The sequence below is a fragment of the Caenorhabditis elegans genome, chromosome I (assembly GCF_000002985.6).
Source record: "Caenorhabditis elegans chromosome I".
NCBI lineage: Eukaryota > Metazoa > Nematoda > Chromadorea > Rhabditida > Rhabditidae > Caenorhabditis > Caenorhabditis elegans.
In genome coordinates this window covers 209,256-230,122 of record NC_003279.8, presented here as the reverse complement: position 1 = coordinate 230,122, position 20,867 = coordinate 209,256, and the positions used below count along the sequence as shown (strand labels likewise).

The 20,867-nt window shown below is 38.2% G+C and overlaps 2 protein-coding genes and 3 pseudogenes across 5 annotated transcripts; 2 read left to right on the top strand and 3 right to left on the bottom strand.

The window, feature by feature from the left end:
• The first annotated feature begins 8,547 nt into the window (after positions 1–8,547).
• Positions 8,548–10,388, top strand: Y48G1BL.5 (annotated as a pseudogene). Its single transcript has 6 exons — positions 8,548–8,625; positions 8,676–9,127; positions 9,649–9,725; positions 9,773–9,900; positions 10,016–10,119; positions 10,295–10,388. Coding segments are annotated over exons 1-6 (933 nt in total).
• Positions 10,389–10,985: 597 nt separating this feature from the next.
• Positions 10,986–12,195, bottom strand: Y48G1BL.8 (snRNA-activating protein complex subunit 3). Its single transcript, NM_001313539.4, has 2 exons — positions 11,918–12,195; positions 10,986–11,351 (listed from the first exon to the last, which is right to left on the bottom strand). Exons 1-2 carry the CDS (start codon positions 12,061–12,063, stop codon positions 11,168–11,170), a joined length of 330 nt encoding a protein of 109 aa, NP_001300468.1. The 5' UTR covers positions 12,064–12,195; the 3' UTR covers positions 10,986–11,167.
• Positions 12,196–13,120: 925 nt separating this feature from the next.
• Positions 13,121–14,095, bottom strand: snpc-3.3 (annotated as a pseudogene). Its single transcript has 3 exons — positions 14,031–14,095; positions 13,846–13,978; positions 13,121–13,792 (listed from the first exon to the last, which is right to left on the bottom strand). Coding segments are annotated over exons 1-3 (870 nt in total).
• Positions 14,096–14,631: 536 nt separating this feature from the next.
• On the top strand, positions 14,632–17,867 carry puf-10 (annotated as a pseudogene). Its single transcript has 4 exons — positions 14,632–14,736; positions 14,807–15,265; positions 15,937–16,599; positions 17,627–17,867. Coding segments are annotated over exons 1-4 (1,468 nt in total).
• Positions 17,868–18,384: 517 nt separating this feature from the next.
• Positions 18,385–20,842, bottom strand: Y48G1BL.7 (Carbohydrate sulfotransferase). Its single transcript, NM_001026605.5, has 6 exons — positions 20,573–20,842; positions 20,023–20,165; positions 19,794–19,971; positions 18,947–19,053; positions 18,739–18,866; positions 18,385–18,628 (listed from the first exon to the last, which is right to left on the bottom strand). Exons 1-6 carry the CDS (start codon positions 20,801–20,803, stop codon positions 18,456–18,458), a joined length of 960 nt encoding a protein of 319 aa, NP_001021776.2. The 5' UTR covers positions 20,804–20,842; the 3' UTR covers positions 18,385–18,455.
• Between the last annotated feature and the right edge of the window lie 25 nt (positions 20,843–20,867).

The window sequence follows — 20,867 nt, the reverse complement described above, 5'->3', positions numbered from 1 at the left end:
TTGATTTTAGATAACAAGTTTCTCGGTTTTCAAAGAAGAATGACTTTTCATCTTGGAGGTGGAAGTCTTGATCCCGACTCCGGTGGTGGCAGCTTGGGAAGGGAATCCAGGACCCCATTCTCCACTTCATCATCCATAGCATTGTTGCTGACGCGTATCGCACTTAAGACTGAAGACTTGAAGCACAAAGATAAGTCTTCATCCGACTGGCTTAACGCCAATATCGATTGTGACAAGCAGCAGCATATGGACTACATCAAGGATCTTCACAAATGGTACAAAGACCTGACTCAATACTTGGTCGAAGCCAATTCATTGCCGGATATCATCGAGGAGATGTTCAAGGACGTCGCCGAGAAGGCAAAGGATACAGGTACGCCAATTTTGAATTTAACAGATATCATACGATCCACGACTAATCTGGCCAGACAGAAAATGATTGTTATTTCTGGTGACTTGAGACATAGACTATCGACGATTAAAGACTTGTTGGAAACTGTTAAACAGAAACCTTCAACGATTAAATCCAAAGACATGATAATTAAAGATCTCAAAGACTATATGCAAGACTATCAAGCTGACTATACCGAGCTGACTCCGCGTAACTTTATACGACCCAGACGGGCTGACGATCCAATCGTAAGCCTCAAAAAACATCTTGAAGACAACTGCGCGGAAGATTGGCGACGTACTTTGGTTGATGTCCAACGGGACAGAAAACTAAAGGAAAACCTCCTGAACCTGCATATTCAACAAAAGACGGGTAATACTACCTCCAGACTCGTGGAGAATTGGCAAGAATTTCTCGATGGAGATCCGTGCCCTCCCTGCAAAAAAGACCATCCACTTCAAACGTGCACAATGGGTGCGATTGAAGTCAAACGCTTCTGCATCAACAATGGTAGATGCACGATTTGCTCGTCACCGAGTCATATAACAGGAAACTGTTCTTATGCTCAGTCAATGCAAGACAATACGAATTCTCGAATTCAAAGACAGAGACAAAATCATACTGATTCAGACATTTTTTGACACAACTTCTCCAGTTGTTACAGACGGTTACTTAATCACTTTGCAAGACACATTGCGTAACCCAGTAGACGAGGACGGAAACAAACATCATTGGATAGTGGGACCCAATCCGGTTCCACATCTGATTGTGTCTAATTGTGGAAGATGTCCACAGACGAAATACCCACTTACCATTACACTATTTGGCAACTACGGTAAGACTGCACTTTTGGATCAGAAATGATCGCAAAATTGCAAGAACTACAATTGCTCAGTGCGTGAACTGTAAAAAGGTGAAAGCACGACCCTTTAAATACAATTACGACACACGACTACCAAACTGCAGAACTGTACCTTCTGCACCATTCGACCATGTAGGACTCGACTATTTGGGTCCAATACAATACAAGACAGACGATGACAAGCTAGGTAAAGCCTATGCTCTTATCTACACTTGTCTGAAGACTAGAGCTACCATTCTAGAACTCATTCCAGACGCTACTACAGCCAACTACTTGCTCGCACTCAGAGCAATCTCCAGTGCATGTGGTGTTCCGCCCCATATCTACTGTGACAATGCACCAACATTTACACTCGGCCACCAAATGGTCAACCAAGACATCAGACTTTACGCACCAAGCAACTCAATGATTTGCTTTTTAGCCAAATACGAAATTCAGGTACACAACATCACTCCATTCGCCCCTTGGCAAGGTGGAGTGTACGAGAGGATTGTTGGAATTGCGAAGCACCAACTTCGCAAGACTATTGGCAAAAAAAAGTTAACCTTCTTCGAGCTGTCCAGCACGTTAAGACAGGTGCAAGGGATGATTAACAACCGTCCACTTACACCAGACAACACAGATCCCAATGATCTGACGGCTCTCCGCCCAATCGACTTTCTACTACCAAAAGTTCAGCTAGATGCACCGAATGAAGTTGATCTAGACGAACCGATGGAATATTCTCCAAAGACAGCTCGATCAACAGAGCAAATCACGAGAAGACACTTAGCCAGAGTTGAAACAACAGTTGCAAAGTTGTGGCAAATCTGGTCGACATCATATCTCCTGTTTCTGAGAGAAAGACAAAAGACTAATACAAGGGATGCTCCTCGAGATCCTAAACAAGGAGACATTGTTCTCGTCGGACAAGAAATGTTGCCAAGACACACATGGCCTCTGGGCAAAATTGTGGAGCTCATTCCGAGTAAAGAAGGAAACATTGAATCGGCACGAGTTCGTTTCAATAACTCCACGTTGGAACGATCACTAAATCAACTGTATCCTCTTGAGGTTACAGCGGAAGACATAGACAATAAAGACAAAATTCCACAAAAAGACGAAGAGACGGACTCCGACTTTCCTGAACCCTCACTACCTATGCTTCCATCTTTAAAATTTATTAAATCCAGGAAAGAAGCTTTAAGCTCAGACGAAGCAAGATTTAGAAAAGAAGCTCCGAGCTCACCTAATACTAGATCTTCAAAAGAAGCTGAACGCTCACGAAAAGAAGCCAGGAGCTCAGACGACCTTCCACTCCGCCAATCTCTTCCAAGAAAGGCAAAGGAAGGCTTCAAACCTTAAGTTCACTACGTGAACCAGCCTACAAGTCCCGCCCCCCGGAGAGTTGTGAACTGGGCTCTGCTGTATCGCCCATTTCACAATGTCTCGCTCTCGACTGCTTCAGCAGTTCTCCGAGCGAGGGGTACATTCAATTCGACCTTTTAAGACCAGCTCTTAAGCTTACCATACAGTTAGGAGTCGCAGAAGTTTACTGTATTTCTGCGTCTCTTGCTCCCACACGCTCTCTAACGAGAGTTACACTCGCGCCCCGTAGCAACGATTGGCTGCGCGGCGACTCAATGAGCGACGATACGGAGCGAGCTGCAGCGTCGGTGGCACCAGGAAAGGAACTCTCCTCCCCACTCTTGGTTCGGTTTTGCTGGTCTCTTCCCCCCCCCCCCCGTTATTGACAGCTCCCAGTCAGACTAATTGCCGACGTTTCCTACCTTTCCCTCCCTTTATTTGGAAAGTGTAGTTGACCAAAGACATTATTCTACGAGTCTGCAAAGACCCCGACTATTCATACACTCGACCTTTTCAGACTAAAGACCCGCGTGGCAGGACGTGATATTCTCACACCAGACAATTCCCTCTCTCTTGTGTACGACCCACTCCCCCTCTGTTGATTATCTCCCCTTTGGAGTAATAAACATATTTATTGAAACTGTGTTCTGTTCTTTCCAATACATATACAAATAGACGATGCCATGCTGCACCTCTGACATAGTCTTCGTTGCTCGGTTCCTCTTGAGGCTTAAAGGGTTCGGTCTTCCGCCACTCCGTGGTGCCACAACACTGATGGCATTGATGAACTTTTATCAAAAAAAATTAATAAAAATTTGCCGCTGCAAATAAACAAAAACTCAGTTTTTCAAACAAAAAAATCAATACAGCGGACTGATATCCCTAATTATAGACAGGTATCAAAATTGTGTTCAATTTTACTTTAATTCGCTCTTTTTTCAGCTGATAAATAAATTGTTCAGCGAAGAAGTTTTGCACAAAATTCGAAATGAGCATCGAAAAATACAAATTCACAGTTTCAAAACTTGTAAAAATTGAAGAAAAAGATCAATATTCATTAACAATCAAGTAGATCCTGAACTTCCGCTAAAACAGCTTCGTCGATGCACTTGCTCGTTTCTTATAAATGCACTGGAGATAAACAAAAACAAGGTGAAACACTTATTCGTGTAAGTTGAAATCAATTGTTCAAAACCTGGTTTTTTTGCTCGCCGCTTCCTCTGTTAACTACCAAAAAATTCAATTTTATTTTGATGTTGATAGAATTTTGACCGGTAAGGGAAATATTTCAACTTAAACCCGGACTTTCGAATGACCACTCTAAAAAAGAGCTAGCGGCAGAGGATCACTTTGAGCTAGGGAAAAGTCGATCTGAGAAGTGTTTCAGACAATTTTTCATCAAAATAGGTGGTTCAAAACTTGCCTTTAAAAAGTGTTTTCTGAGTCTGTTGAAGTTTTTTATGCTTTTTTGTGATCGTGGAAACAATATGAGAAGTGGTGAAAATTTCAATCAATTAAACCAATTTTTAATGTTTTGTACTCAGCTGTAACATTATTTTCAGATTTTTAAAAAATACGGTAAATGTGAAAGTCTACAAGCTTTATGTCGAACCGATTAAGAAAAACGAAATTTCGTGCGGAGTGGATGCTCGAATTATACTCAATGATCTCATACACGATTGCTTGATTGGAGTAGATTGTAAGTCAATTTTTGACATGAGCGCCTGTTTTTCAGAATTCTGAGTAAAATATATGGCTTTTGAACTACTGATTTGACATTCATGATTTTTAGATGGACTCGTTGAAGAATATAAAAATGATTTTTGCTGTGGTTGTCAAATATGTCGAGACATTCATAGAAATAAAAACTGTATAGTTCATAGTATTCAACTTCAATATTTTGGTGGAAATTCGATACCGCAGCAGTTTTTGAATTTGATGTTGGAAAATTTTGGAGTTGATGAGCATGATCGATTTATGGACAGATTAAACGAACTATTCGGGAAATTCGCATATCTTCGATTGAGCAATTTTGGAATTGATGAGTTGCGAATATTGGGAGAAGAGCTATTTGGAGAATTAAAAATAATAGAAATCATAAATCAAATCAGGATATCTCCACGTCATTACAAAGCGCTGGAAATGAAAGACTGGTGAGTGTAAATTGATACATTTGTAATGAACACCGTCGAACAGATGTTTGAATCACTGCTTTAGTTTTTCTATTATAACAGTACACGTATTGTAACAGGTTCTCAAAAGAGTGAATTCTCGTGTTTTTCATACTTAGATAGTCTCTCCATTCCTTCACTTAAAGTTATCCCAAAAACAAACAGCCCACTGCGATCAATGTCATGGAAACTTTATTCTCGTTTTTTTCGTTCTTCTGAGAGGAAATCGGAAAATCGAATAATTGGATATTGAAAAACGGAAAATTTCGATGTTTCAATTTTCCGGAAAACCAAAAATCGGATTGTTTAGAAAATTAACAAAAAAATCAAATTTTGTTTTTGTTGATGAAAAACTCAGACACTCTTGACATGATATGCTCAGGAACATTATAAAGATTACATTTTACAGGTTGTTTTATCGGACCATATACGAAAAGCAACTAGGGCGGTACGTAGTTGGTGCTCGAGCAAATTATTTCCTCAATTCATTGGTAACATGCCACACATTCACCGTTTTAATACTGGGAAAAGAGTTCCTTTCAATCCCAAGAGACTTTTTATACCAGCTTATTTCAAAGTGGAATGTTAAGGATTTCAGACTGGAGTTCCGGTTCGAAGCTTACAGTGGTCATTTTAATACTATGTTTAGTTCAAATATGGATTTCATTTTGGAAACGTCTAAAGACTTTTCAAATGCCGTATTCAATGTACCATTCAACACCCAACCCGTTTCGAGGGTTCTTCTGGAAAAAGTGGAGATCGATTTACAATACTCTGAGGATATGTTACTCGAAATGAACGAACAACTGGAAAACGACTATTATTCACCAATGGACAATGTGATTGCAAATGTTCAACGAAACTTCCCAGCCAAGAGTATGACTGTTCTACTTCCTAAAACGTATCTCCTCATTACTCCGGACAATATGGACAGAGTCACAGCAAAGCTAATCCGATTGACTGAACAAAACAGCCAGAGAAATGGAAGTGTCACATTCAACTTATACTATCAGCATGACAAAGGAGAAAAACATATTCCAGAGGATATCCCAGACATTTTCAATTCAAGAGCACGTCTTGTAGGTGAAAAACCAGTAGATTGTTGGTATCTCGATGATATTTTAAATATCCCCAAAGAAAATTTCAAGGATGGATTTGGAGAAGTGACTGTCTGGTATGGAAAAAGCTTTCAAATAAGAAATTCCACAGAAAATCGAAGAATGAATTTTAATATATTCTATACCAAAAGCTATCTGAAAAAGTTCTTCAATGAGAGACATAGTAGATGGGTGAAAACTGGATTTTTATTGCATTTCATGGATCTTATTAATTGATTTTATGTGTATTTCTGTTACTACTAATAAAGCAAATACTCTGTCCGTCCAAACCATGTAGCCTGTAGACCTCGGACAAGAGTTGGGCGCTGCCTAAAAAATGAAAAAAGTCGTCAACTACCTCGTCGTCTCGAGGCGTCGCCGAAGTCTTACCTGCTGAGCCATGATGGTCGCGCGGAAAGATGCACACTAGTAATAACATATCGTACTCATATTCTGATAGTTTTTTTTGGGGAAGTGTCAGACGTATCTGATTGATACGGTATTCTCACATACCTTATTTCATTCGTTTTCAAGTGTGCTCACTAAGGATTCTAATAGTAAGTTCAGAATTTACAGAATTACTGTAATTCAAGTTTGTTTCATGTCTTTCAATAACAGACAATTTTATAAAATTTTGCATATCAAAGGAACAGTTCAGTCTTAGAAAAATTCAAAATTTGATCCATGGGATTGACTGACTATTGTTTGTATACCAGCCGTTCGCACAATGCGCGTGCTCCGACTGGCGTACTCGAAATTAAGATGAAATTCTAAAATTTCTAAGCCTTGGAACGTTTTTCTCAGTTTTCCAGAAGTTTTTAACGCAACATGAATATTATATAACTAAGTTTTCAAGAGTTACAACTTAAAAATACCAGGTTTCCTGGAACTACTTCTAAATTTCTTGAACGTTTCTAGACGTTCTTCAAATCATAAGAAACTTTTCCGGTTCCTTCCGAGAGCTTTTGGCAAACAAGATTTTCTAGAACATTCCAGAATTTTCCCGAATTTTCTAGAAGGTTCTATAGAACGTTCCAGAGTTTTCTCGAATTTTCTAGAAATTTCTAGAACAATCCAGAATTTTCACGAATTTTCTAGAAGGTTTTAGAACTTTCCAGAATTTTCTTAAGTTCGCCGATGGTTCTAGAACATACTAAAATTTTCCCCAATCTCCAGGAAGGTTCTAGAACATTCCAGCATTTACTCGAGTTTCTCAACAAATTTGAATTTCCCGTCAAAATTATTCTTAGAAAATTTGAATTCCCGCCAAAATTATTTATTGAAAAATTGAATTCCCGCCAAAGTTTTTCTTTGAAAATTTTGAATTCCCACCAAAAAATGTTTCTAAGAAAATTTGAATTCCCACCAAATTTTCGAAAGGTCTCGCCACGATGGGTCTTACCACGATGGGTCTCACCACGATGGGTCTCGCCACGATGGGTCTCACCACGATGGGTCTCGCCACGAAGGATATCACCACGATATGTCTCGCCACGATGGGTCTTACCACGAAGGCAGACGGGCCCGCCCATAATTCTCAGTGACGTCACAAAAACAAAGAAACAAATGGAACGGAAGTGCGTTTTTCCCGATATTTTTTATATATAAGTAACCAGCCGCTGACAGCGCCTCTGGCGCGGACATCGACTGGGGCAGTTTCAACCTTTTTAAAGATCACATCAACAAATCATCGAGTTACATTATATAGTTATATAAGTTTATAACGGCTTGTTATCAACGGCTTGAGCGCCGCGATACTTCTAATTTTTGAATTTTAACGCGCAATTTCTTGCAATTTTTGTAAAAATGTTCAAGTTTCTCTCAATTAAGATTAAAATTGTTTATTTTCACTTATGTTTCCTTCAAAAATGCCAAAATAAACGACAAATCTTCAAAAACGGCTAATTTCGCGTCGAGACCTCACTCAAAACCGTGATGCGCTTTTAAAATTCACCGTAACCCGGGCGCACTGCGAAACTTTTTATTTTCGAATTTCAAAAGAGACTCCACCGATCGGAGAGACGAGGGAAGTGGAGAGACGCGAATCGGAGAGACGCCTTTTCAGACATTTTTCGTGATAATTTTGCATGAATTGGCAAGTAGAGCTTACACATGATGCGAATCGTTGATAAAAACAACATTTTCTGTTTCTACTGTACTGAAATTCCAGCACAATAGCTCTCGTAAATCGACACAAAAGTCACTCCGTGGAAAAGTGGAATTTGGATAATTCCGGTTTTGAATTTGATGAATTATGAGACAAAAGCCTTCAAAAACGTTAATCATATTTAAAAAAAAGAACAAAATTATCCAAATTCCACTTTTCCACGGAGTGACTTTTGTGTCGATTTACGAGAGCTATTGTGCCGGAATTTCAGTACACTAAAAACAACAATTGATGTTTTTATCAATGATTCGCATCACGTGTAAGCTCTACTTGCCAATTCATGCAAAATTATCACGAAAAAATGTCTGAAAAGGCGTCTCTTCGATTTGCGTCTCTCCACTTCCCTCGTCTCTCCGATCGGTGGAGTCCCTTTCAAAGCGCGGTAATTTCGCGATTTTAATTTGCATGTTTGCCTCTCATTTTCACTTATTTTTCCGTTAAAAAATCCTAAATTAATTGAAATTCCCAATTTTTCAGCGTCTACTAACCTGTATTCATTCATTTCTGTCCAAATGGCCCCCATGTTCGGCGTTTCATTCGATTTCGACCCGGATTTTTCGCTTTTGTCGAACAAAACTCACAAGAGCAGGGTAAAATATTGAATTTTGTTGATTTTCAAATTCAAATATAGAATTTCCAGAACCCAAAGCCGCCGGTCAAGCTTCTTCCCTACCGCCACGGGAGCAACACCACCTCCTCCGACTCTGACAGCTACACCTTCGGATCTGGATCTTCCGACGATGAGACTGCACCACCAGTGGCTCCGATCACCATCTCGCTCCAAGATGTGCTGCTCAACGGGCAGCTCATCGATTTCGCAATCGATCCATCGGGCGTAAAGTTCTTGGAGGCCAACTACCCACTGGATTCCGAAGATCAGATTCGTAAAGCCGTCTTCGAGAAGCTCACCGAATCCACGACGCTCTTCGTGGGCTCTGCCACAGTCGAAATGGCAATTTCATCGTTCAGAAGCTCGTCGAGCTCGCAACACCGGCCGAGCAGCGGGAATTGCTTCGTCAAATGATCGACGGAGGGCTTTTGGCCATCTGCAAGGATAAACTCGCATGTCGAGTTGTGCAGTTGGCTCTACAGGTGGGAGAAATGGGTCTCGCCACGGGAATTCCGAAAAATAACTGAATTTTGGCTAAAATCACAATTTTTTGCTAATTTTTATGTGTCGCTGCTGTTGGAAATTGATTTTTCTTCGATATTAGCCGAAATTTTGCGACTTCTCCGCCGAAAAAACGGTCCCCAGTCTTACCACGACAAATTTTTGTTAAAACAAAAAAGGTGTGCGCCTTTAAAGAGTACTGTAACTTCAAACTTTCATTGCTGCGGACATTTTTTACGATTTTTCACTTTTCCTTCTGTTGTTGTTCAATTCTGTAAAATTGGACGGAAACTGTACAAAAAATTGTAAAAACCGATAAAAAAATTCCGCAGCAATGAAAGTTTGAAGTTACAGTACTCTTTAAAGGTGCACAAAAAAAAATCGATATTAAGTTATATCGATTTTTATCTGTTTCTATGGGCAAACAATCAATCGTCAATTTTATCAATTTTTCGAAAAACTTTCAAAAAATCGATATTATAGATTTTTTTTTAACATTCAGGTTGGAAGCCGCATTTTCACGCAATAACTCTATGATTTCGGATTACAAAATTGACTCGTTGAGTGTTACTGTTGACGGTAAGTAATTATTAATTTTTTTCCAAAAAAAAATCAATAATTTCCAGGAATGACGTCACAAGCGTACATCGATTCGATTTCCACGCAAACTTCATCATATTCCTTATCATCGATGATTGTAATTATCACTTTCGCATTGGTCATCATTTTCGGATTGGCGATCTTCATTATCATGGTATGTGCCTTTAAATGCCGCAGCATGGCCTAGAAAACTCGGCCGCCAAAGTCCGTGGCCGAAGTGTTGTGTTTTCTAGGCCATGCGCCTTTAAAAATCAATAAATCTCGCTCAGATCACCACAAAACGGCGACGTCAATCGACGATGAAGCTGAGCATGGACGACACGATCCGTAGCAACACACCGGAATCCGACGACACTCCGCATAACGTGCATTTGTGAGTTTTTCGTGGCGAGACCCTAAACAATTTTGAATGTTTTTTTTAATTTTCGATTCACTCGAAAAAGTGGAAAAATCGATTTTTTTTATCCAGAAAGGTATTTAAAATAATTAAATTTCCGCCACCGTCCATTTTGTGGGCGTGCCAAATTCCCAACAAAAAAAAATTCCAGAATGTCATACGGAACAACGCCTAGGCCATCTCAAAAGCAGCCGGGACCAATCACAAAAACACAAATCGACGAGACGAGCTCACCTATGTATTGATTTATTGATTTATCGATTTTTTTCAATTTTTGAAATATCGATTTTTTCGGTTTTAAAAATAGATTTTTTTGATTATAAAAAATCTATTTTATTGGCTGATTTTTGTAAAAATCAATTTTATTGGTTTTTCCAAATCAGATTTATCGATTCTGGTGATTTTTAAATCAATAATCAACAATATAATCGATTTTCAAAAAATCAATAAAATTTAATTTTAAAAATCAACATTATCGATTTTTCAAATTGTTCAAAAATCGATATTATTGATTTTTGAAAATAGTTTTTTAAAAAGATATTTAAGATTCGATTTTATTGATTTTTCCAAACCAGATTTATCGATCTTAGAGAATTTTAAAAAAATCAATATTATCGATTTTTCAATTGAATTGTTCAAAAGTTGATTTTTTTTTCCCAAAACTTCCGAATTTCTCATCTCATTTTCTAGGTTACCTCTTCTCTCATTTCACCCATTTTTCCGACAGATTTTGAGCCAAGCTCCGCCACCCGCCTCGGGGCTCCCCCGAGAAACCTCTGGTGCGCGCCCTTTCTGTAAATAATCATTTTCCCGTCCGTTTCCCCCTACTTGCCATATCATCGATATATTCCGTTTATTTATTGGATAAATTTTTTTGCACACAGAAATTTTATTTAAAAAAAAAACGAAATTTGGAATTTCAACAAATACACAGTTACAGGCCAAAAATTGATAATTAAACAATCAAATCGAAAAACATAAAAAAAAACAACAAAAAATGATACAGAATTTTAAATTTCGCTCTCTAAAGATCGAGCTCGGTGAAGAATTGGCGTCCGTCGCCAATGTCCTTTCGATCGCAATACGGTACGGCCTTAAACTGGCACACTTTGTTGCCGTTCACGTCGAAACAGAATTCCTTGTAGCACGAAGAGCACAGATAGCCTGGCGAGTTGGGAAGCAGATTGTCGTGGTCGACGATCATCCAGCTGAAAAAATTGGATTTAATTGATGATTTTTGGGAATTTCGTTTTTTTTTTGGTTAAAAAAAGAAGGTTTTTAGCTTATGAATTTTTAATTTAAATCGGGTCAATTTGTGAAAAAAAGCTCGAGAAATATGTGTTTTTTGTTCAAATTTTTTTTGAAAAAAAACCTAAAAAATGAGTTTTTATCAATTATTTGAACAAAATTAAAATTTTTCGATTATTTTCTTGAAAATTTAGTTTTTTCCCAATTATTTTTTGGACTCCGATATGATCGATTTTCATAAAAATTAAGTTTTTTTAAAATAAATAAAATCGATGAAATTGAATTTTTAATCGATTCTTACTGATTTTTAAAACATTATTTTTTAATCGATTTTTCTAAAATTAGAAAGAACTTTTATTGAGTTTCAATTTTTTAAATAAAAAATCGATTTTATAGATTTTTTGTAATTTTTTCTTAAATTTTTTAAAAACCAATAAAATCCTTTTTTTTAATATAAAAATCGATTTTATTGAATCGAATCAATTCCGAATTTCTAAAAAATCCCCATGGATTTTTCTGTACTCACTGAGCCGACGCCTCCTTGCACGTGTCACATGCGATTCTTCTGAAATTCCGTTCGACGAGGCGGCGTGGAAATTCGACGTTCACGTGGGATTCATCTCTGCAAAAAAAATATTTTTTAGTTTTTTGTTCACAAAATTGTTTTAACATGTATTTTTCTGGTTATTTTCACAAAAAAAAAATTTTTTCGGGGTTTTTTATGGGGTTATTCAAGTAATGTCGGAAAATTAAAGTGTATTTAAATACATATTTTGCCTTATTCAAGTAACAATAAAAACATGTATTTAAATACATTTGTGACGTCATTTTTCGACATTTTTCGACATTTTCCTACACTTTTTTACAGTAGTAAAAAATCGCGAAAAGCGCTCGAAATGGACAATCGCGGCGGGACCCATTCGATGAACAGTCGGTGTCCCTTTAACAATCAATATTGCGGAGGCCTTTTTCAGGGATTTTTTCGATTTTTTCATATATTTCGTTTGTTTCTCTTTAAAATCAGTTATAAAAAATTAAATATTGAGTTCTTTTTTCAGAATACAAGCGATTTTTACCAAAATTATAGGTTTTTACTGCCAAAATTAGCGAAAATGTCTGAAATACTTCATTTTACAATTTTACCCACTTGATTCTTGTTTCATTCTGTTTTATTTTGAAGAAGAAGCTCACTCGAGAAGCTAACTACGTTATCACGGAGGTTAGGTTGTTTTAAAGTTTCTAAACTCCTGTTTAGTTAACATTTAAATGTTTCAGATGATCCCTCTCTCGGCCACTCAACATGGTTCGTGTCTACATCGGTCGTTTCCCAAATAGAGCATCCGATCGTGATGCCGAGCACTTCTTCTGCGATTATGGAAAGCTGCCGGATGCCATAATGAAGAACGTATTTGGTGTTGGTTGTAAGGTAACTATTCTCATCAGAAACCCTCTAGAATGTTATAATTTCAGGATTTTCAAGATCAGAGCGATGCTGATGACATCATTTGTGATGAGCAGACAAGAATTTTGCTTGTGGAGAAGCTGAAGAACGCGAAGGAATACCCAACAATTAATCACGATTAGCTAGCTTGCTAGCTCACAGATATGGGTAAAAACGATTTCGTACAATAAATTGAATCAAATATATTAATTTTCAGAAGCTCAATGGCAGGTTGGTTCCGTGATCGGCTGATCCCTTCGATGTCTGATTGCAGTTCATTGCTTCAGAGAGCAGCGGCGGAGTTTTATCAAAATAAGATGGTTTTATAGTTTTCAAATTTGTTCGAAAAATATTAAATTATTTCCAGTTATATATAAAACGTGTCATGAATGAAGAACATCGTCGACGGCCACTTATTTTTCGCCATATCCTTGAACGACGGCTTTTTCTCGCTAAAATCGTCGGAAAACGAGAAATCGATGGGGCACGAGAACGCGTTTTTCAGATCGCGAAGCGTGTGATCTCCGGTGAGCTCGAGCCGATCCGTGATCTTCATCAAACGTCCGAGGCGAATCTCGTGGTATTGAAGGGTACGGGTGTAGCCGAGATACACGGAAATGCTGATGATCAGGTCCTTTTCCGGATGGTCCATGTTCAGTTCGACTTTTGGCGTGGGCAAGGCGGCTTCTCCAACGGAAACCACTTCTTCCTTCACCTCGTCGAGCTCATCATCCATAATTTCCTCTTTGATAAAAGTCGGAGGCATCAGATGAGGCGATTTCCTTGCCAACGCTCTATGATCGATGTGATCGTAGCGGAGAGCGGAGCGCGATCGATTTGAACTGTGGATTGCGGCGCCTGGAGTTCTCGTCGAGCAGAATCGCTTGCGAGCCGAGCCGATTTCTCTCGATGCCACCGTCCATTTCTCTGTTGAAGACCATCGACGAAATGTGGGAGACGCTGGAAAATAGAAAAATAGTAGTTTTTAAGGGTAAAAAAATCGAAAAACCTACTCAATTTGGCGGTAAATGTCTTCCGTGATCTTCTCCGAGAGCCCCGTGGCCTGCTGGAAACTTTCTCGAGCGTTGGAGCCCGAAGAGAAGTTTGCATTCCTCTGCGGATGCTTTGGCGAAAAATGCGAACGTTCTGGAAATCAAAAAAATAATTTTAGGCCAGAATAACAAAAATTGGAGCTTACTTAAAGCATACAGGCGCAGAGATGAACGGCTGCTCATCTGACTTCATAACAATATCCATTGACATTTTTCTGCAAAAAAATTGAGTGCAAATGAGTGAAAATGTGTGAAAATCGAGCGAAAATTAAAAAAATAAATCCCAAAATGGGAAGCAAACTATCAAAACTCCAAGTTTCGTGGTGAAACCTAATACAAAAAAGCCATGTGCCTTTAAATCCACCGTAATCCATGAGCACCGCCAAACTCTTCATTTTCGAATTTTGGCGAGCGATTTCTTGCAATTTTTGTGAAAATGTTTAATTTCTCCTAAAAAATCGAATTTTAATCATTTTTTTCTTTAAAAATGTAAAAATAAAATAAAAATGTTCAATAATTTTAAATTTCGCGTCAAGACCTTACTCAAAACAACCATGCGCCTTTAAAAATCACCGTAACCCGGGCCACCGCGAAAAATTCAATTTTGAATTTTGATGCGCGGTAATTTCGCGATTTTCGTTGAAATTTACATGTTTTCCTCTCATTTTCACTCTTTTTTCCGTTGAAAATCCTAATTCCCAAAATTTTTCAGCGTCTACTAACCTGTATTCATTCATTTCTGTCTAAATGACCCCGAATCGTAGAAGCACAGACTCGTACAACATGCTCGGCGCGTCGTTCGATTTCGACCCGGATTTCTCGCTTTTGTCGAACAAAACTCACAAGAACAAGGTAGAATATTGCATAAAAACTTCTAATTTAAATAGAAAATATAATAAAAATTTAAAATTCGAATTTCCAGAATCCAAAGCCGCCGGTCAAGCTTCTTCCCTACCGCCACGGAAGCAACACCACCTCCTCCGACTCGGACAGCTACATCTTCAACAGTGGATCGGGATCTTCCGACGATGAGACCCCACCACCAGTTGCTCCGATTTTCATTTCGCTCGAAGATGTGCTGTTCAACGGGCAGCTCATCGATTTCGCAATCGATCCATCGGGCGTAAAGTTCTTGGAGGCCAACTACCCACTGGATTCCGAAGATCAGATTCGTAAAGCCGTCTTCGAGAAGCTCACCGAATCCACGACGCTCTTCGTGGGGCTCTGCCACAGTCGAAGTGGCAATTTCATCGTTCAGAAGCTCGTCGAGCTCGCAACACCGGCCGAGCAGCGGGAATTGCTTCGTCAAATGATCGACGGAGGGCTTTTGGCCATGTGCAAGGATAAATTCGCATGTCGAGTTGTGCAGTTGGCTCTGCAGGTGGGAGAAATACGTCTCGCCACGGGAATTCCGAAAAATAACTGAATTTTGGCTAAAATCACAATTTTTTGCTAAAGTGTCGCAGCGGTCGGAAATTGATTTTTCTTCGATATTAGCCGAAATTTTGCGATTTTTCCGCCGAAAAACTGTCCCCAGTCTCATCACGACAAATTTTTGTTAAAACAAAAAAGGTGTGCGCCTTCAAAGAGTACTGTAACTCCGAACTTTCATTGCTCCGGAATTTTTTTAAAATCGATGTTTCACTTTTTCCTTCTGTTTTTTTCTAAATTGCATGAAATTGGACGACAACTGTAGAAAAACATTGAAAATCAATTTTAAAAAATTCCGCAGCAATGAAAGTTTAAAGTTACAGTACTACTTAAAGGTGCACACATTAACGAAAATTTTTTGTCGATGAAAAAAACATACAAAATGGCTCCTAGAGGAAAATAATTAAGTTTTAAGATATTCTCCCGAAAAAATTGAAATTTGTTCAAAATATCGAAAAACGAAATTTTTCGATTTTGGTTTAAAAAAATCGCGACACAGAAAAGTTGGCAAAAAATTACGTTTTAGCTAAAAATTAATCCATTTCTTCGAAATTTTTAGGGCTATTTTTGGTCTTTTTAGGCCTTTCCAGGTGTAATAAATCAATAATTTGTTAATTTCAGAAATTCGACCATTCCAACGTCTTCCAGCTCATCCAAGAGCTCAGCACATTCGACCTGGCGGCAATGTGCTGAGCTCTTGGATGATCAAATCTCGATCCACGTGATTCAACGTGTCGTCAAGCAACTTCCAGTCGACATGTGGACCTTTTTCGTGCATTTCCTCTCGTCAGGAGATTCACTGATGGCCGTGTGCCAGGACAAGTATGGATGTCGTCTCGTGCAACAGGTCATCGATAGACTCGCCGAGAATCCCAAGCTCCCGTGTTTCAAATTCCGTATTCAATTGTTGCATTCTCTGATGACGTGTATCGTCCGTAATTGCTACCGGCTGTCTTCCAACGAGTTCGCCAACTACGTCATCCAATACGTCATCAAATCGTCGGGTATCATGGAAATGTACAGAGACACTATCATCGATAAATGCCTGCTCCGTAACTTGCTCTCAATGTCACAGGACAAGTATGCGTCGCACGTCATCGAGGGAGCGTTCTTGTTTGCACCGCCCGCGTTGCTTCACGAGATGATGGAGGAGATTTTCAGTGGATATGTGAAGGATGTCGAGTCGAATCGTGATGCGTTGGATATTCTTCTGTTCCACCAGTATGGCAACTATGTCGTTCAGCAAATGATTTCGATTTGCACCGCCGCTTTGATTGGCACAGAGTTAGTTTTTTTTCTGTGATGAAACGTGGCAAATGGATTCTTAAAATTATTTAGCCGGAAAAAAAGAAGGAAAAACCTATTATTTTTATCTAAAAGCTATTTTTGAAAAATTGAACATTTTTTAAAATAACAAAAAACCAAAAATCGACGCAATTTTTTAAATGATTTTCGCACCACAATACGGTACCAGGCCTCGACACGACAATTTTTGGTTAAGTTCGAAAAAAGGGCGCCTTTAAAGAGTACTTTAACTTCAAATTTTTATAGTCTTCTTTTTCTCCCCTGGGTAGAAACTTAAGGATTTTGAATTCAAAAAAATCCATTTTTATCGAGAAACTATGACAAAGCGAGAAAAATACTGCATGTCGATTCGAGACCCCGGGTACCGTGTTTTGATCGGAAAACGTAAAATTTCGCGTCTGAGTATTATTTGAGTTCGTGAAAAATTTTTAAAAAAATCAGAAATTCGTCTTCATAGAAAAATTTGAATTTTTTTCCGAAAATCCAGAAAAATCCAAAATTTCACAAAGGCAAAAAAATTTCTGAACATTCCACGTACTTTGGCAATAGTTCTTAAAAAATCCACATGGTACTAAAGTTTCTGTAAATTTGCCGTATTTTTTTCTTCAAAAAATGATCCACGTGGCTTGGAAAACGGTTTTTTCCGGCAAACGGCAAATTGTCGGAACTAAAATTTTCGGCAAATTGTGATTCGGCACATTTTTTCTGAAAATTTCACAGTTTCAATTTTAATCGGCAAAATTGTACGCATCCTATAAATGTTCCTACATTTATTTTGAAAAGTCAGTAAAATCTATGAAAATATGTAAAGAAATCGGGAGAAAATTTCAAAAAGGCACAGTTTTAAGTGTTTCCGTCTTTTAAAAATCCTTTTAAAAACTTCCGGCAAATCGGCAATTTGCTGAATTTGCCGGAAAAAAAATTGCCGCCCACCCTGATTTAAATATTCACTAATTCTGTAAATCCAAGTGTTAAGGCAACTAGAGAAAATCTTGTTTTTTTCCAGAGAACGTCAACTTCCACCAGCTATTCTGCTTCTCTACTCTGGATGGTACGAGAAAATGAAGCAGCGTGTGCTCCAACACGCCTCCCGTCTCGAGCGTTTCTCATCTGGAAAGAAGATTATCGATTCGGTGATGAGGCATGGAGTCCCTACTGCTGCAGCAATCAATGCACAAGCTGCACCATCATTAATGGAATTGACCGCCCAGTTTGACGCAATGTTCCCCTCGTTCCTGGCTCGTTGAGCATCTTCGACAATTATAGATTTATAGCCCCAGCGTTTTACTCATTTTTTTTCACAAAATTCTAACCGTAATCCAGCGTAATTCATGTGTAATGGTAATCGATAGATAATAACCCACATTTCTACTCGCCCCAGCAATCACGTACTGTTCCTGTATTATGCAAATTTACATATCATTATTCATTATATATACATATAGCTTCACCATATTGCCACGTGTACATTTTCCCTGTTGTCATCTTTGTTTGTGAGTTGTAGGTCGCCACCAGAATCTCCCACCCCACCCACCAACACGCACTGATGACTCGTTGTGAGACTTCTTTTTTGTATTTCGGAAATAAAGTATGTAATGAGAAACCTTGAAAATTAAAAAATAACCTGCCCAAGCCTAAACCTCAGCCTAAGCTATAACACATTTAGACTAAATGTTATTATTTTTTGTGAAATTTTTTTTTTCAATTTGTAAGAATTTTAGATTTTTTTTGCCCGTTAATTATCTAAAAATTGACGTGGCCGTAATTTATCAAAATTCAAGCAATTTATCGATTTTTACTATTTAACAACAATTAAATACATATAAAGAACTTTCCTAATTTCCAACTGGAATATCAGGAAGCTTATACCCGAATAGCAAAAAGTCAAAATAATACATTTGAATTATTTTTCGCAACAAATACGGACTGCTCAGAACAGTTTCCTCGACGGCCGCCCGTTCCACGGAATCCATTGTGCTGTGTGGGGTCCGGTGATGGAGACTTCCGTCTGGAAAATTCATAGGAGTTGCAATTCCGCTCCATTGGGCTCTCTTGGGTCCCATTGTCCCCAATCAATTACGGTTTTCGCGGTGAGACCCAAACTTGATTAAGACTCACTAATAAAGTTAATTCCATTCTCATCAACTCCCCGCTCGGACAGCAGTCCAAGAAGTTGATTTGTGAAATTTGCACCGTCTAATTGAAAAATTTGGTATTTGACAAGATGAGACGAGAACTCGCATCTCCTGAAACGACAAATATATCAAATTTCAAAATGCAAATGCGCTCCATTGAGACTTTATCTATAGAGCGCGTTTACCGATACCAAGATTGTGGGAAAAAGTGACTGTCGTCGAAATCGATTCCTTTATACGGATTCCGCGCGAATCTATGCATCCGATCGTACATTTTATCGACGAAACATGTTAAATTCTGGCCAAAATGTGGAAATTTATCGTTTTTTTGAGCTTTTCGAAGAAAAAAAATTGAGAGATTTTCAAAAAATTATTTTTAAACATTTAATTTTCAAAGTTTTCAAAAATTCAGAAGCATTTTAGTGTCAAAAGTTTAGAATTTTTGAAAAAAAAAACTCTTAAAAAAGTAAATCATGAATCATATATTTTTGAAACTCCGAAGAGAAAATTGGTGGCCTAGTTATCCACTTTTCTAGACCGTTCTGAAATTTTTGTATCTAGGCCTTTCTTATGTGGCCTAGAAACCCTGGCAGCCTAGTATTCCAGAATTTCTAGACCACGGAAGAAACCTTAATGGCCTAGTTTTCCTAAAAATTCTAGAAGATTATGGTCACCGAATGTTCCGCTTTTTGAAACCATCATGAACATTTTTATAGCCTAGTTCTCCAGAAAGTTTTAGGTCATTATGCGAAACTTGCTGCCCGAAGTTTTAACTTTCCTAAACCCTGATAAAAGTTATGGCGACCTAGCTTTTTCATAGGCCATCACGCAATAAACCCTTATGGCCTAGATTTTTACATTATTTTCTAGGCCACCTTACAAAGCCTAGTGGCCTAGAAAAATGTTACCCCCTTTCAAAAAACCTTTTTCAATTGATATTTTTTTCTCTAAAAAACTCCAATATACTTTCGAAACTCCCGAAAATAAAAGATTCCAAAAAAATTGTTTAAGTAAAAGATTTTAGCAAATAAAACGCACAGTCTTACATCCGGCGCATCGATTTTTGAACTTTTTCCAGACATTTTCTCTTAAACATTTATCCGTGAAGCCTGATACAAACCGATCGATCGGATTCCGAACCACAGTGAAAATCGACATTTTCTGCCAGCTTCCGATCTTCTTCAACTCGGTAAATTCGTTTTTATCCTTACAAAGCCTGCAAAATTGATAATTCGAGAGTCGGCAGCGGAGTTCGTTTGCCGCAAACCTGTCTCCAAAAATATCAGAATCCAGTGTTCGATTGCTGTCTTTAAATGTTTGTGGATCGTGTAAAAAGCACATAATAGCAGTAAGAAATGTCGAAAATGATTTTTCAATGACACATGCGATTAGGCTATTCGGTTTTGATGTCTGAAAATAGGATAAAATAGCGTTCTATTCAGAATTGATTATGTATTCTACATGGGCAAGTGGTTTAGCGAGTTTTGAATCAAAAATTGATAACTCCAGCAAACTTTTTAGGAATTTGAAAAGCTATTTAATTGTATATTGTTGAATACTGTTACTTGAAGAGAAGGGTGGTAACTCAAATTTCTGATTTAAATTTTGGCGGGAATTCAAATTTCTGAGAAAATTTTTGACGAGAATTCAAATTTCTGAGAAAACTTTTGCCGAGAATTTAGATTTCTGAGAAAATTTTTGGGTGTCATTCCAATTTCTTCGAAAATTCACATTCTGTAAAAGTTTTGTGACGGGAATTCCAATTTCTGAGAAAAAAATTGGCGAGACGGGTGTTAAAAATCGATAATCTTTCTCACCCGATACAACTGTTTGAACCTCATCAACGGCGGAATACACTGCTTCACACCATCGCCACGACACAAATCCAACGAATTTGCCACGTGACTGTCGCTTTCGCCTTGTGACTGTTGCCACGTAGCATTATTACTACAGTACCCGTTGAAAAACGATCGATTGAATAGATTCGTGTAGGCGATTATACATCCGGAGAAGATGGCTACGAATAACAGTTTAAAATATCGATTCATTTTTTAATTTCAATTTTCTGCGCCAGAGACAATAGAGGCAAAAGGTTTTAGGGCGGGGGGGGGG

What these genes read in the sequence shown, in the direction of transcription:
- Y48G1BL.7 (NM_001026605.5), bottom strand. Translation starts at nt 20,803, where the DNA reads ATGAATCGATATTTTAAACTGTTATTCGTAGCCATCTTCTCCGGATGT. An exon ending in GGTTCAAACAGTTGTATCGG is followed by an intron (nt 20,166 to 20,572) that starts GTGAGAAAGATT and finishes TCCTATTTTCAG; the next exon opens with ACATCAAAACCGAATAGCCT. An exon ending in GATGCGCCGGATGTAAGACT is followed by an intron (nt 19,054 to 19,793) that starts GTGCGTTTTATT and finishes CATTTTGGCCAG; the next exon opens with AATTTAACATGTTTCGTCGA.
- Y48G1BL.8 (NM_001313539.4), bottom strand. Translation starts at nt 12,063, where the DNA reads ATGTTAAAACAATTTTGTGAACAAAAAACTAAAAAATATTTTTTTTGC. An exon ending in TGCAAGGAGGCGTCGGCTCA is followed by an intron (nt 11,352 to 11,917) that starts GTGAGTACAGAA and finishes CAATTTTTTCAG; the next exon opens with CTGGATGATCGTCGACCACG.